Below are 14684 nucleotides of genomic sequence, written 5' to 3'. Positions count from 1 at the left end.
TATAATCCATAATATGTCCTAAAGTCTCGTCCATCGTATATTCGACCCATGAATGTAAAACACTAAGTCGCAATCTACAATTGTATATAGATGGACAATCCTATGTTTTTACATCCGTTCCTGAAAAAAAAAAGACGAACATACAAACATGTTCCGCACATGCTCGTCAACCTTTGGGGGCATTCGAAAGGATAAATCGAGGATGCTTGTAATATTTGAGTCATATATGATTTTTTTTTTGATATTGCCTTTTGGAAGAAAGGATTGGGCACCATTGGATCAATGGATCCTATAAAATTCATTTCGAATGCCTCAATGCATGGAGACTTAAATTAACTGAAAGTTAGCGTGCAGTTCACCCTTTTGAAAAAATTCCGTTGATTTTATTTCTCTCACCCATCCAATTTATGTATTTTTCCCGTGGCTATACAAAATGACCATTCTTGAAAGAACTCATGTGTTTTTCAATTTCTGTGTTTCAAAATGGAAGCTAAACATGTTTCTGTGACTGTAAAACACTCTCAAGGGTCCTAAACACGTTGCAGACATAACCATATGTCATAAATACAGTATTGTAAACACGCCTCAAACTAGTAAATTCATTCTCCTAATCACTTGCTTGTTGGTTTATTTGGAACCAAATTTAAATTTTAAAACTATTTTAAGTTTAGGTTTCTTTTAACCGTAGTTTTTTTTTCAGCATTGACTTTTAAACTGCGATATTTGTATAGATATATAAGTTTGAGGGTATTTATAAATTATTTTCGATGCTTCGTTCGTTTTACTCGCTAATCAGAGCCAATAAGACACATCCCTAAATAGCAAACATGTTTGGAGCATGTCATGTCAATTGACAGTTTCCCAGGCACTAGGCTCACCATTTGTGTGTATCAGACAATCCAAATCCCATTTTTGTTTGGAAGCCAAAATTTCCTCACGATGTGTTGCCAAAATGTCAGTAGCGCCTGATGGTTCTCCCAAACGTGCACAGAGAAAATAAAAAGTGCCCGAGGAAAATTATCACTATTATATAATTAACGACTCATGGTTTGGCCAATCGTCAAGATAGAAAACAGAAGAACTAGGTGTACGTTGGGATAAAATAATCTGAGTACACGACTGTTGTAGAGTTTTTGTCCTCATAACCATTGTTTCTTTAATAAATAATGTTGTTAATATTCTATAGATGTTTGATCATTTGGCTTATTCAAAACTTTTGTGTAACGCGCGGGCGGCTCGAGGGAAAAACCTAGCGTCGCCGCCTCCCCTCTCTCCTCCTCTCCCTCCCCTCGCCGCCGCCGGAGCGCACCGCTGGAGATCCGTGCAGCCAGCCGGGATGGCGGCGGCGAGGCCAAATCTCGGCGATGCACCGTCTCTGCGCGTGGAAGGCGGGATGGCGCACGGAGCAGAGGTTTGACGACGTGGCGTGGAGGCGGCGGATCCGGTGGCACCGCGGCTGGATCCGGTCCCCCCACGGGTGGATCGCGCCGGATCTGGCCGGAGCAAAGCTACTCGGGCGGCGACGACGGGAGGCGGAGGCTGTGGCGTCTAGCGGCGGGCAGCCGCCGGTGAAGAAGGCCGGCGCGCGCGGAGGTGCGGACGACAGCAACGGAAGCCGGCCCAGGTGCGGCTGCAGGCAGCAGAGGCCGGCGCTCATGGAGGCCGCGGTGGCGACCGGCGGCGGTGGAGGCCGGCGCTCGCAAAGGCCACGGTGGCGCACGTGCAAAGCTCGGCCAGCGACGACGGAGGGCGGCCGACGACAGCAGATGACTGCACGACGCGACTTGGAGCGGCCAGGGGGCCGTGGTGGTGCCTGACGGCAGTGGTGACGCTCCCGGTGGTCGGCGGTTGCCAGTGAGGCGATGGCTGCGGTGAGGCGATGACGATGCGACCAAGCATCCGTTGGGAACACGGGTAGCCTGGTTGAGGCGGTGACGATGGTTGCGCTATGAGGGGGGTGTTGAAGCCTGCGGCGAGCTTCGTTCCAGGTGTATGTCTTCTTGTGGCAGCGGCTTGCCGCCATAAGATGGCCACGCTGGACGGGCTAGTGCGGGGGAGAGGGGATTCCTTAGGGGTGTTGTGTGCACTGTATTTAGCAATAGGAACTGAGTAGACGCGTGGTGTGGTTGTATATTTTCTTTTCCCTTGACTATAGTCTCTCAGGACTATAGGCTTGTATTTTATTCCTTCTTTATCAGTAGAAACTTCGCACTATTTTGTGCGGGTTGTTTCAAAAAATTTTGTGTAATTATACGAAAATGTTGCTTCAATGTAACTTTAATAATAAACCAAGCCACATAAAAATAAAAAATCACTATATGTTTATTTTAATTAGATGAATCATCAAATGTTTATCAAAAGATCAACAGTGTCTAGTTGGTAGAAATCAAATGTTATCAAAAGATCAACAGACTCAAGGTTTTTCCTCGTCCCAAAAGCTCTTTAGGTCCTGTTTCTTTAAGCTTGGGATTATTATAATTTAGATTATTGAGTCAGATTACTATAAGCTAGATTATTATAATCTGTAGTAGAATAAGCGGTTAGTTGTTTCTTTCCTAGATTATTAGAGCCTAGATTATTGGGTTTGCAAGTCTAAAAAGGGAGTGGGGTGGCATGGTGGGTTTTTCACCCAATAATTTGGAAAAAGCTCACATAAACGAGCTTATCATATTATAATAAGTTAGGATCCAGATTATAATAAGTTATTTCAATAAGTTATTGTTGTCTGTTTCTTTCAGCTTACTTTCAATAATTTGGATTATAATAATCCCAAACTTTGGAAGAAACAGGGCCTTAATAGGTGGAGACTGCAGAGGCTCGTTGCTAACGTCGTGATGCCGTACATGTGTTGTCATTTTGCTGACAACCAGCCAATTTTTGTCGGCAATGTAACTCCTTGCTACTCCGTACTACGAGTACTATACTTGGCCCAAACACAAGTGCACAACCATATGCTTTTGTTGCGCTCGAAACCACCAGCCTCCTCGCGTCAGGAGGCGCAACTGCGCGTGCAAACAAAAGCCAACGAAACCGCTCCCAAAATTCGAAGAGACGAATCTCGCCAGAATTCGGTTCAAAACTCGCCAAATTTATCCGACCAAGAAATCGGTATAAAAGACCCACGCCGTCGCCGTCACCTCTCATCGTGCCTTGGACGCCAATTCTCTCTCTCTCTCTTCTATCCGTGCGCCTCAACTTTCCCACCACCACCGCGGTCTCCACTGCGCCACGCTGCTGCCGACCACCCGCACCATCGATGGCCAGGCGCGGCCGCCGCTCCCTTGCTTCGCCCGCCGTTGCCATCGCCCTTTTCGTCTTCCTCGCCTACGGCGGCGGCGGCGGCGGCGGCGGAGTATGCGAGGCCGCGCCGGCGAGCGCGGTCGTGAAGAGCGTCCCGGGATTCGACGGCGCCCTCCCGTCGAAGCACTACGCCGGGTACGTACGCGCGCCTCCGCCCCCCGCGCCGTCGCGCCGCGCGCGCGCGCTTGCTGGCTTGCTGCTGCTAACATCTACTAGCTCGTGTCGTGTGGCGGCGGCGGCGGCGTGCAGGTACGTGACGGTGGAGGAGCAGCACGGGCGGAACCTGTTCTACTACCTGGTGGAGTCGGAGCGCGACCCGGCGAAGGACCCCCTCGTGCTCTGGCTCAACGGCGGCCCCGGCTGCTCCAGCTTCGACGGCTTCGTCTACGAGCACGGTGCGTATATCCCATCCACACACACACACCTCCTGCCCCCTCGCCGTCGCCGGAGCTAGCCTCCGGCCGCGGCGCGTTGCGGCGGCGAGTCGTCTCGTCGTGGTTGAGGGCTTGAGGCTGGCGGCCGCAGCTCGCCGTGGAAGGAAGGGGAGGTGGTGGGCCCCGCTGCTTTTGCTTTCGATTATTATATTCGATGGCCTTTTCACCACAAATCGCGTAAAAAGCTGCAGCGTAGTTGAGATTTGAGCTTCTATTTTGATTTGTTCTGTTTTTTTTAGCCAAACAAAAAAGAAGAATCTCTGATCTGAGTCTGCACTCTGCACACGGCTGTTGCGTGCAACTGACTGTTGTGACCCCCTTCTAGATTGGTTTTTTTCCCGAGGGAGTACATCATTGGATAATGGATAACCAAATACTTTCTCTGTTCCAAGAAAAAAATTAACCTCGTACATTATGCGACACATTCTGATACAATGAATTTGAATATACTCTATATTTAGATTCGTTATATTAGGATATGTCACATCCTAGTATTATATTTCCTTTTTTAGGATGAAGGTGTGACATATTCTAGTACTATGAATTTAGACATAGTATGTCCAGATTCATAGTAGTAGGATGTATCACATCTTATCCTAAATTCACTTTTTATGAGACGGAGGTAGTATTTCTATCACCGCAAGAATTGACTTATTTAGTTGGGAACTTGGTTGACACGATAATGGATTATCTATAGTTGATTTTTAGATATATACTTATATGTTAAAACATTTTAGGAAATAAATAATAAATAGTTTTAAACAAGTGGTTTAAGAAATACAGTACACAAATTCTTTTCTATTTGAGAAATTATATTGTTAAAAACGTGGAGTAAATAATCTACCACAATAATTTGGTAAATAAGCTGAAAAGAACAACTCACACAGTGGCGTTCATCTCTATATCATTTTCATTTTTAATATCTCAGTCCTTCAAGAAGAGAAGTCTTCATTTTGTTTAATTCCAGCCTTAACACAACTGGTTGATGGGGCTTGATGATTCGTGTGGTTGAACCTGATCATTATTATGCACCAGTTCATATGTGTGCGTGTGCTTTCCAGGACCATTCAATTTCGAGTCAGGAGGGTCAGCCAAGAGCCTACCGAAGCTTCATCTCAATCCCTATAGCTGGTCCAAGGTTGGCCATGCCCATATATCTATTGGCCCTGCATACATAATGAGCTGAAATTTTCTGTTGTCTGAATGAGACTGGTGATATTTTTCTGTGTGTGAGCTTAGGTATCCAGTGTGATCTACTTGGATTCCCCTGCTGGTGTGGGGCTGTCATACTCCAAGAATACTTCGGATTATAACACCGGGGACCTCAAGACCGCCGCGGATTCGCATACTTTTCTTCTGAAGGTACTATATATGTGTGTTCTATAATTTTCAGTATGGTGAATTAAAATCATCTGCCTGTGCAAGATAGCTGAATTTTGTTATATCTTGTCAGCAGTGGTTTCAGCTGTACCCTGAGTTCCTGAGCAATCCATTTTACATAGCTGGGGAGTCGTATGCTGGGGTTTATGTTCCTACTCTTTCGCATGAAGTTGTCAAAGGTATTTTTCTTTGAGTTAGGATTGTTCTCATGTTGCAACAATTAACACACATCTTATGGTCTTGTTTTTTATGAATTGTTATGCAGGATTACATGATGGAGTGAAGCCTACAATAAACTTCAAGGTTACATATTGATCAATGGAAGTTTTCTATTAGGAGGTCTATAGTTTAACATGTATCTAATTTGGATTTGAATGTCAGGGCTACATGGTCGGAAATGGTGTTTGCGACACTGTTTTTGATGGTAATGCTCTTGTGCCATTTGCTCATGGAATGGCTCTAATTTCAGACGATATATACCAGGTAAGTCCACTATTCAGATTGAAAGCCCCATTTCAGTAATATTTCCCCTACACATTATGAGAAAGAATCAGAGTACCCTTTTTTCATATTCTATGGATTTTTTTCCCCAAAAGTTGTTTTTTCGGTTCCATTGATCTTTAGGAGATCACTTTTATATATGTACTTCTGCACACAATTTCAAACAGACTCTACTTTGGAATATGATTGAATGGACTAAACACCATTTACACAATTCTATGTATTCAAAATTCAGGAAGCTCAGACTGCATGCCACGGAAACTACTGGAATACTACCACTGATAAATGTGAAAATGCACTCTACAAAGTCGATACGGTAATAAACCGCCGTGTTACTTCATCTGATTAAAGATATCATTGAATCAACGCTGTTCTCCTTATGATATACCTTGTTCTTGTGCAGTCAATTAATGACCTAAATATTTATGACATTCTTGAGCCATGCTACCACAGCAAAACTATCAAGAAAGTGACCCCAGCAAATACCAAATTGCCCAAAAGTTTCCAACATCTTGGTACAACTACCAAGCCCCTTGCTGTAAGAACAAGAATGCATGGGCGTGCTTGGCCTCTGAGAGCTCCTGTGAGAGCGGGGCGTGTGCCATCCTGGCAGGAGTTTGCCAGAGGATCTCGCCCCAGTGGAGTTCCTTGTATGGTAAGCTCAATATCTCTCGATTCTCTCCCAAAAGAAAAATGTGGACAGATGTGTAGCTATGAATCTGGACAGATGTGTAATGTGTCCTGGTTCATAGCTAGGAATTCTTTTTTTTTTCTTTTTTGGACGGAGGGTGTATTTTCTAGTGGTATGTGAGATTGCGAGAATGGTATGTTGCAGTCTTGCAGAAATATTGGTCCATTTTGTGCTAACATGGAAAGTATGCATTGATATTTTTATACCTTCCTTTCCAACAAAGAAATCCCTGACTTATATTTAAATATGACTGCTAAGAGCATGTTCAACAGTCATTAATAAGAGGCTCTTAACCTTGACAACTACACATGTTTTTATAATTTACAGAAGAATTTCTGGAAGAATGCCTGATGCATTCATGGAGGACTTTATTAACTGACAGCCTCTAATTTGCTTAAACTGCAGAGTGATGAAGTTGCAACAGCATGGCTGAACAACGATGACGTCAGAGCAGCAATTCATGCCCAACCAGTATGGCAATCATTTAGTGACGACCCAGAATTAGATAGAATTTTACAATATTTTCATCTTACAACTTTAATTTATTACATACGCTCATGATAGGTAAGCTCAATTGGCTCGTGGCTTATATGCACCAACGTGTTGGATTTCATCCATGATGCTGGAAGTATGATCAGTTATCACAAGAACCTCACAGGCCAGGGTTATCGTGCTTTCATATACAGGTCCGACATGTGCCTATAAAAACGATGTTTTCACAAAAAAAATTTCCTACCCTATTGATTGGTTATGGATCTTAGAGGGAACGTCCTTATTAACTTCTGAATTATAAAAAATAGCTTTTCGCAGGTGGGAAAAAGGCGAATTTTGTGCCAGCTTTTTTTATTTCACATCCTATACTCTTAGAAAAGAAAGTGTGATTCCAATGGTCATGGCATTTTGTTTTATATTTGTTACAGTGGTGATCATGATATGTGTGTACCTTATACCGGGACTGAAGCATGGACCAGATCTTTGGGCTACGGAGTTATTGATTCATGGAGACCGTGGCACCTGAATGGCCAAGTTTCTGGGTATTAATCACACGTATCCCCAAATTTTACTAGTTGAATTATTACCCTCAGAGTAAATTTACTCAACAGCTGCTATCATTGCTTTTATGAAAGGAAACCAAAAGATTCTAATTGGATTTTATTTCCAGAAACTCAAACTATATAAATATATATGATATTCATCGGTCAGTCTACTTATATTATATTATGTAACTCGTCAGGTACACCCAAGGATATGAACATGGCCTCACCTTTGCTACCATTAAGGTGAGTATACATTTCTAACCAGGGCATCACAATTAAGGTCAAAATGAATGTAATATGGTTTGATTACCCACTTAAGTAAGAAGAGGACACAATATATAAACTAATATGATTGTATCATTCAAACACAAAAAATCTAAAAAATTGAGGTTGAATTGCATTTAACTTTGTTTCCTTCCCTTTTCTTTTTCTTTGTTTGCAGGGTGCTGGGCACACTGTTCCTGAATACAAACCACAAGAATCATTGGCTTTCTATAGCCGCTGGCTTGCTGGTTCTAAATTGTAAATGCTTGTGAATCCGACATCCAATAATGGGAAGCATACATATCCATACAGCCATGAATCAGATAAAGGTTGATACAAAGATAATATAAAAAAACTACAAACCAATTTAGAAAGCCACATTTATTTCAGAATAGTTGGTGCCAACACCATGTTGTATGTTCTTTTATGCAAACAGTAGATCATTCATCATTATTTGTGGAAGCTTACTGTGCTGTAACATCAAAATGTCAATCCTTTTTTCTGATATTTTGTATTCTCAATTTCTGATTGTCAATCCAAAGCCACAAAGATAATTTGTAGATGGATTACAAGGTAATCTCTTGACATATTAATATTGGTCAGTATAATATTAATATTGTAGATGAAAAGAATGTCATTAAAATGTCAAACTAATAAGACAACAACCGCAGCACAAATGATAACAACTCCAAAAATAAATCAAAAGAAAGCATGTAAGGTGAATGGTCAAGTGACTTAGGTGGCTTTTTCTACATTATTTAACTTGTTTCCTACTCTCTCTCTCTCTCTCTCTCTCTCTCTCTCTCTCTCTCTCTCTCTCTCTCAATAATTGAAAGTATTGACTAAACGATACACACTTCGACCACTACTTTTTCAACAATAAACTTGTAAAGAGTTGGAGCTCTGTACAATTATAAAAGTATAATAAAAAATGATTCCGAAAATATAACTTTAACACATAAAAATAATATAAAAATTATTATTGGTCAAAGTTAGCATGGGAGGGAACATGTTGTGTCCTCATATGGAGATGATTATATATTTTCCTTGAGGAGATGTCCCATGTGATAATTCCCTTTTAGAGTAAATTGCATTTTTTAGCCATATATTCTTACCATAGTTTTACTTTTAACCACTCTTGAAGTTTTGTTTTAAAAAAAATTGGATTAGGTATCGTTTGCCAAATATTGCAGTTTAAACATGGTAGTCCACATGTCAATGGGACTAACATCTTTATTGTCTATGTGCCACTTACATGTGGGCCACCCGGTTCAAAGGGCAATATCTAGCCATAATACATATATAGTCCAAAGTGAAAACAAAACATTGTAAGGGCAGTACAAAGTTAAACATTGGTAGGCCCAAAGTGCAATTTACTCTTCCTTTTATAACCACAAACAATCATCCTGCTAAAAGGTTAAAAAAAAACTTCCATATACTCACATGAATTCAAGGAATAAAAACCACAAAGGCTTTCATGGGCTACAAAAATTATCCAACCTACGGGGCTTATCTCCATGCTTTGGTTTCAAAACAATCCATCTCCCTTTTTTTCCAAACCACCTTACATAGCTTTACGTTACACCTCTAACCGTTGGCGAGCTTGGTCGCCATCGCTAAGGAAGAAGATTAGGGGGAGAACAAGAGAAGATGAGATATCTAAATTGCTTCTTTCATTAGCTTGTTGACTGTCTCTGATTTAAAATAGTTGTCTTTCTAAAATTTAAATTTTATCCAAAATAGTTGTTATTACTTTATATAGTACTAGAATTGTCCCATTACCTCCCGTTCAAGCTCACTGAAACTCTTAATTAGTGCATAAGCACCGCGAATTTAAGTGGCGTGCGTTTTGAGCCTATCCCTCACACAGTCGTGCGTGGCCCATTTTCCCTTTTTTTATTATCTTTTTTCGAGACTTCATTTTCGCGCAGTTGGTTGCCATTTTTTTCGCACCTCTTGCACAAGGAGTTGGATCAAAAATTGAAAAAAAAAATATTCACGCAGTTGGTTGCCACCGTGTCTCCTCTTTTCTTTTTTCGCACCTCTTTTTTTCCTTTTACATAATTAGTTTCCGGTATTACGATCTACATTTACTTCTTTTACATTTTTACTAAAAATTTAAAAAATTACTTTTAAATAATTTAAAAAATTATAAAAAAATCATACCCAAATTGAATACTTTCACTTAAGATTCGAAAAATTTCAACTCAGATTTCGAAAACTTTCAACTCGAATTTTGAACTTTCAACTCAATATTTGAAAACGTTCAAGCCAAGATTTGAAACTTTCAACTCAAGATTTTGAAACTTTAAACTCGAATTTTGAAAACTTTCAACTGCATATTTGAAATTTCAACTATTCTTTTAAAAGTTTTAACTAAATTATTTATGTGTTTTTTCTATTGAACTTTGTTTTTAGTCAATTCCCGCCTGTTATTATCCCAATTTACCGCATCCAAAAAAAGGAAAAAAGAAAAGATAAAACGTGGGGAAGAGAAAAAAAACATGAAACAAAGGGAAAAGGAAAGGACAAACGTGTATGGGTGCAAGATTTTTTTTCGTCACGCAGTAGGAGAGAAACGCAAGTGGGCCCTGATCGATTCTTAGTCTAACCCCTCGCGTGCACGATGCCATGTTTAGTTCTCAAAACAAAAATTTTCACGCTGTCACATCGATGTATGGAGTATTAAATATAGGCAAAAAAAATCCAATTACACAAATTGCGTGTAAATTCCGAGACGGATCTTTTAAGTCTAATTACGCCATGATTTAACAATGTGGTGCTACAGTAATCATTTGCTAATGATGGATTAATTATGATTAATAAATCGTTTTATTATTAGACTATGTTTAGTACTTCAAATGTATATTTATATATCTAATATAACGACCAAACCCAAAAATCTACCCCAACTTGACAAGCCTTAATCTACCTCGCGCGCCTCGAGGGTAGGACTCGCAACATTACTCCTCTAGCCGCTTTCCCCACGCCTTCTTCATTCGAAGGCGCCTTCTCGCTTCCCGCCTTGCCCTGCTCCAGTCCACTTCCTCTGCTTCTCATGCCGCCGCGCGCTCCCGCCGCGTCGGCGGCGCGCCTCCACGCGCATGTCCTCGAGCTCCACGGATGCGGCGGCGGCGGCGGAGGCCTCGCGCTCCGCCGCGCCCACGCGGCGTCCCTCGTCTCCGGCGCGCTCGCCACGTCCCTGCCGCTCGCGGGCGCGCTGCTCCTCTCGTACGCCGCGCTCTCCGACCTCGCCTCCGCGCGCCTCGTCCTCCGCCACCACCCGCTCCGTCTCCGCTCCGCATTCCTCTGGAACTCCCTCTCCCGCGCGCTCTCCTCCGCGTCCCTCCCCTCCGAGGCCCTGCGGGTGTACAACCTCATGCTCCGCTCCGCCGTGCGCCCGGATGACCGCACCTTTCCCTTCGCCCTCCACGCCGCCGCCGCGGCTGTCGCTTCCGCCGAGGATAAGGGCCTCGAGCTGCACGCCTCGGCTCTCAGGCGGGGGCACCTGGCTGACGTCTTCACGGGCAACACCCTCGTCGCGTTCTACGCGGCCTGTGGAAAGGCCTGCGACGCGCGCAGGGTGTTCGACGAAATGCCTGAGCGGGACGTCGTCTCGTGGAACTCGCTTGTGTCAGCGTTCTTGGTGAACGGTATGTTTCATGACGCGAGACGGGCGCTGGTGAGCATGATGAGGAGTGGGTTTCCTTTGAACGTGGCAAGCTTAGTGTCAGTTGTGCCTGCCTGCGGCACAGAGCAAGAGGAGAAGTTTGGGTTGAGCATCCATGCGTTGGCAGTGAAAGTTGGCTTGAACACCATGGTGAATCTCGCGAATGCGTTGGTTGATATGTATGGTAAGTTTGGGGATGTTGAGGCATCGATGCAGGTGTTTGATGGAATGCTGGAACAAAATGAGGTTTCTTGGAATTCTGCAATAGGATGCTTTCTTAATGCAGGGTTTTATGGTGATGTGCTGAGAATGTTTAGGAAAATGTCAGAGCATAATGTCATGCCAGGTTCTATCACATTGTCTAGTTTGCTTCCTGCATTGGTTGAGCTTGGAAGTTTTGATTTGGGAAGGGAGGTGCATGGGTATAGCATAAAGAGAGCAATGGACTTGGATATTTTTGTTGCCAACTCACTTGTTGATATGTATGCCAAATTTGGTTCTTTGGAGAAAGCATCTACCATCTTTGAACAAATGAAGGACCGCAATGTTGTGTCATGGAATGCAATGATCGCAAATCTTGTGCAAAATGGAGCTGAGACTGAGGCGTTCAGGCTTGTCACAGATATGCAAAAAAGTGGGGAATGCCCAAATTCTATCACACTAGTGAATGTGCTTCCAGCTTGTGCGAGGATGGCCTCTCTAAAGATGGGTAAGCAGATCCATGCATGGTCGATCCGTAGAGGCTTAATGTTCGATTTGTTCATATCAAATGCCCTGATTGATATGTATTCCAAATGCGGACAGCTGAGCTTGGCACGGAATATTTTTGAAAGGTCAGAGAAGGACGATGTATCGTACAATACTTTGATTTTGGGATATTCACAGAGTCCATGGTGTTTTGAATCTCTTCTTCTTTTTAAGCAGATGAGGTCTGTTGGAATTGATTATGATGCTGTTTCCTTCATGGGAGCTCTATCAGCATGTACCAACTTATCTGTATTTAAGCATGGCAAAGAAATTCATTGTGTTTTGGTTAGGAGATTGTTAAGTGGCCATCCCTTTCTTTCTAATTCCTTGCTGGACTTGTACACTAAAGGTGGAATGCTTGTCACTGCATCAAAGATTTTTAATAAGATTACAAAGAAGGATGTTGCTTCATGGAATACTATGATATTGGGATATGGGATGCATGGTCAAATTGATATTGCATTTGAATTGTTTGAACTGATGAAAGGTGATGGTCTGGACTATGATCATGTATCCTACATTGCAGTGCTTGCAGCATGTAGCCATGGTGGGCTTGTAGACAAAGGGAAGAAATACTTCAGTCAGATGGTTGCTCAAAATATTGAGCCACAGCAAATGCACTATGCTTGCATGGTTGATCTTCTTGGGCGTGCTGGACAACTGTCTAAATGTGCTGAAATTATCAGAGACATGCCTTTTCCTGCAAATTCCGATGTTTGGGGAGCATTGCTTGGGGCTTGCCGTATACATGGAAATATCGAATTAGCACAATGGGCAGCAGAGCATTTGTTTGAATTGAAGCCAGAGCATTCAGGCTACTATACTCTTATGATAAACATGTATGCTGAGACTGGGAGATGGAATGAAGCAAACAAGATCAGGAAATTAATGAAATCGAGGAAAGTACAGAAAAATCCAGCCTATAGCTGGGTACAGGATCAGGATGGCAACAAGTTGCAAGCTTTTCTTGTGGGGGATGGGTAACAGATGGTGCACCTCTGTGGTGGTACAAAACTTTTCACCTGTAACAAATTCGATAAAGCAACAGAGTATGGCAAATGGTCCCATACTGATAGGTGTCACACTGTCACCGTATTAACAAAATCTCGCACTACTGTAAATAAGGATTACAGTGGCATGCAGGCATAACTAGTTCAGTAATCATCAGCTGCATATTAGAAATTTTGCGGCTTGACCTGACAGCAATCAGCATTAAGATGAGTATATATCAGTCTATTATGTCTGTCAATTAGGTATATTTGGTCATAGACTCTGTCCCGGAAATGGATGAAATGGTGAGCCTCTGTTTTTGTATCGACATATTTTGCAGAGCAATGTTTTCATTCTACTAAGACATCACTTCTTGATAACTTGTCTTTCTACAGAGATAGATTGGAGTAGTTCTGACTTCTGAAATCCATACTCAACCTTCTCGACCATACAGGGCCATCATATTTATGTACGGGTAAAGTTTACCTTATGCTAGCTCTTCAAATTTGCAGTTAGGATGACCAAAAAGTGAAAACTATAACTTCCAATATTTATCTAGTGTGCCGAGATGTTATCATGTTAATCTGTATCTGGATAGTATCTATATGATAAGTTACAAATTGACAAATTTGGCAAAAGTATTATAACTACGATATGGATCTGTACATTCTTTCGTGGAATCTATATTTGTTCTATTCTATATTTTATTTTACTTTTATCTGTATGGCTGTGTCCTGTTTCAAAAAAAAAAGAAGGCAGTACTTCTACTCCACAGTTTTGGGTTGTTCCATGCTTTGAATTGACTTCAGCATCAACAGGGTGACAAACTGACATCACAATTGCAGTGGTGAAAGAGAGGTCCAGCTTTCCAGGCTATAATGCTCCAAAGTTCATGTTTGCCACAACCATATTCTGGATTCTTCTGCTAAAGAAGATGTTCTACAGTGAGAGAGCAATTCTTGAAAGTTGAACTTTGGTGACGATGGAGCACGGCTGGGGCCTACTCTGGAGTTTAAACTATCTTAAGGCTTGAACTACACTCATGTTGGATTATGCAAATTGATTGGGGTGCTGTGATGCATGCAAGTCCTGAAGATAACTTGCCAGCAAAAGAAATCAACTCAGATTGCTGACCATGGCAACCACTCAATGCAAGCTTCTTTTGGATTTTCCCTCGGTCTTAGGCACCTAATGTTGATGCTTCAGAAGGCAGTGCATTTTTCAAAGACATTATTTCCTCTTGTAAATCGAGTGAGGGCCAAGTCCTGCAAGATGTAAATTTATACTTGGACGCAAGTGTGTAGATCTTCTATTCTCTGGACACAGTATTTGTATTCCATTTGCTACGGTTGTTTTTATTTATGTTTGGCACCATTTTATTTTCTTCTCATGATCCATGTAATAGTTTGAATTCTATTTGAACAGGAGCTCGATTTCTTTACACAATATCCTTTGATGTTAAATTTGAAGACAGTACAAAAACTACAAATTCCTGTTGAAAGTTCAAACCACTTATGACAAGAATCACCTGGAAGTTGCAGTCTCCGTTTCCAACTTTCTATGGTGTTCCTATCAAACCTTTATGTCTTGATTTTAGCTATGTCATCCTGATCATGTTCTTAAAGAAAAGGCTAGCGAAGCACAATTGTAAGCACGAATTCCAACTTAGA

General features: G+C 42.1%; 2 protein-coding genes across 9 annotated transcripts; both read left to right on the top strand.

The window, feature by feature from the left end:
* The first annotated feature begins 2969 nt into the window (after window positions 1-2969).
* Window positions 2970-8198, top strand: LOC4351908 (serine carboxypeptidase 1-like). 4 transcript variants are annotated; one of them, XM_015762694.3, is made up of 14 exons: window positions 2970-3435; window positions 3550-3695; window positions 4796-4872; window positions 4974-5096; window positions 5188-5293; window positions 5380-5417; window positions 5496-5597; window positions 5851-5931; window positions 6019-6270; window positions 6712-6777; window positions 6871-6992; window positions 7227-7340; window positions 7541-7586; window positions 7786-8114. In XM_015762694.3, exons 1-14 carry the CDS (start codon window positions 3257-3259, stop codon window positions 7867-7869), a joined length of 1536 nt encoding a protein of 511 aa, XP_015618180.1. In that variant the 5' UTR covers window positions 2970-3256; the 3' UTR covers window positions 7870-8114. The 4 variants fall into 4 exon arrangements, with proteins under 4 accessions (XP_015618180.1, XP_066162079.1, XP_066162078.1 ...); XM_066305982.1 differs by having other exon boundaries at window positions 3080-3435; window positions 3517-3695; XM_066305981.1 differs by having other exon boundaries at window positions 3118-3435; window positions 3517-3695; window positions 5191-5293.
* Window positions 8199-10629: 2431 nt separating this feature from the next.
* On the top strand, window positions 10630-14393 carry LOC4351907 (pentatricopeptide repeat-containing protein At5g27110). Of its 5 annotated transcripts, none has more exons than XM_015762952.3 (3): window positions 10630-13319; window positions 13410-13483; window positions 13860-14393. In XM_015762952.3, exon 1 carries the CDS (start codon window positions 10666-10668, stop codon window positions 13006-13008), a length of 2343 nt encoding a protein of 780 aa, XP_015618438.1. In that variant the 5' UTR covers window positions 10630-10665; the 3' UTR covers window positions 13009-13319; window positions 13410-13483; window positions 13860-14393. The 5 variants fall into 5 exon arrangements, with proteins under 5 accessions (XP_015618438.1, XP_015618435.1, XP_015618437.1 ...); XM_015762949.3 differs by having other exon boundaries at window positions 13833-14393; XM_015762951.3 differs by having other exon boundaries at window positions 13410-13489.
* The last annotated feature ends 291 nt before the right edge of the window (window positions 14394-14684 follow it).

The sequence above is a fragment of the Oryza sativa genome, chromosome 12 (assembly GCF_034140825.1).
Source record: "Oryza sativa Japonica Group chromosome 12, ASM3414082v1".
Taxonomy (NCBI): domain Eukaryota; kingdom Viridiplantae; phylum Streptophyta; class Magnoliopsida; order Poales; family Poaceae; genus Oryza; species Oryza sativa.
Note: the sequence above shows the minus strand (reverse complement) of the source record. Positions and strands in the feature narration are given on the sequence as shown.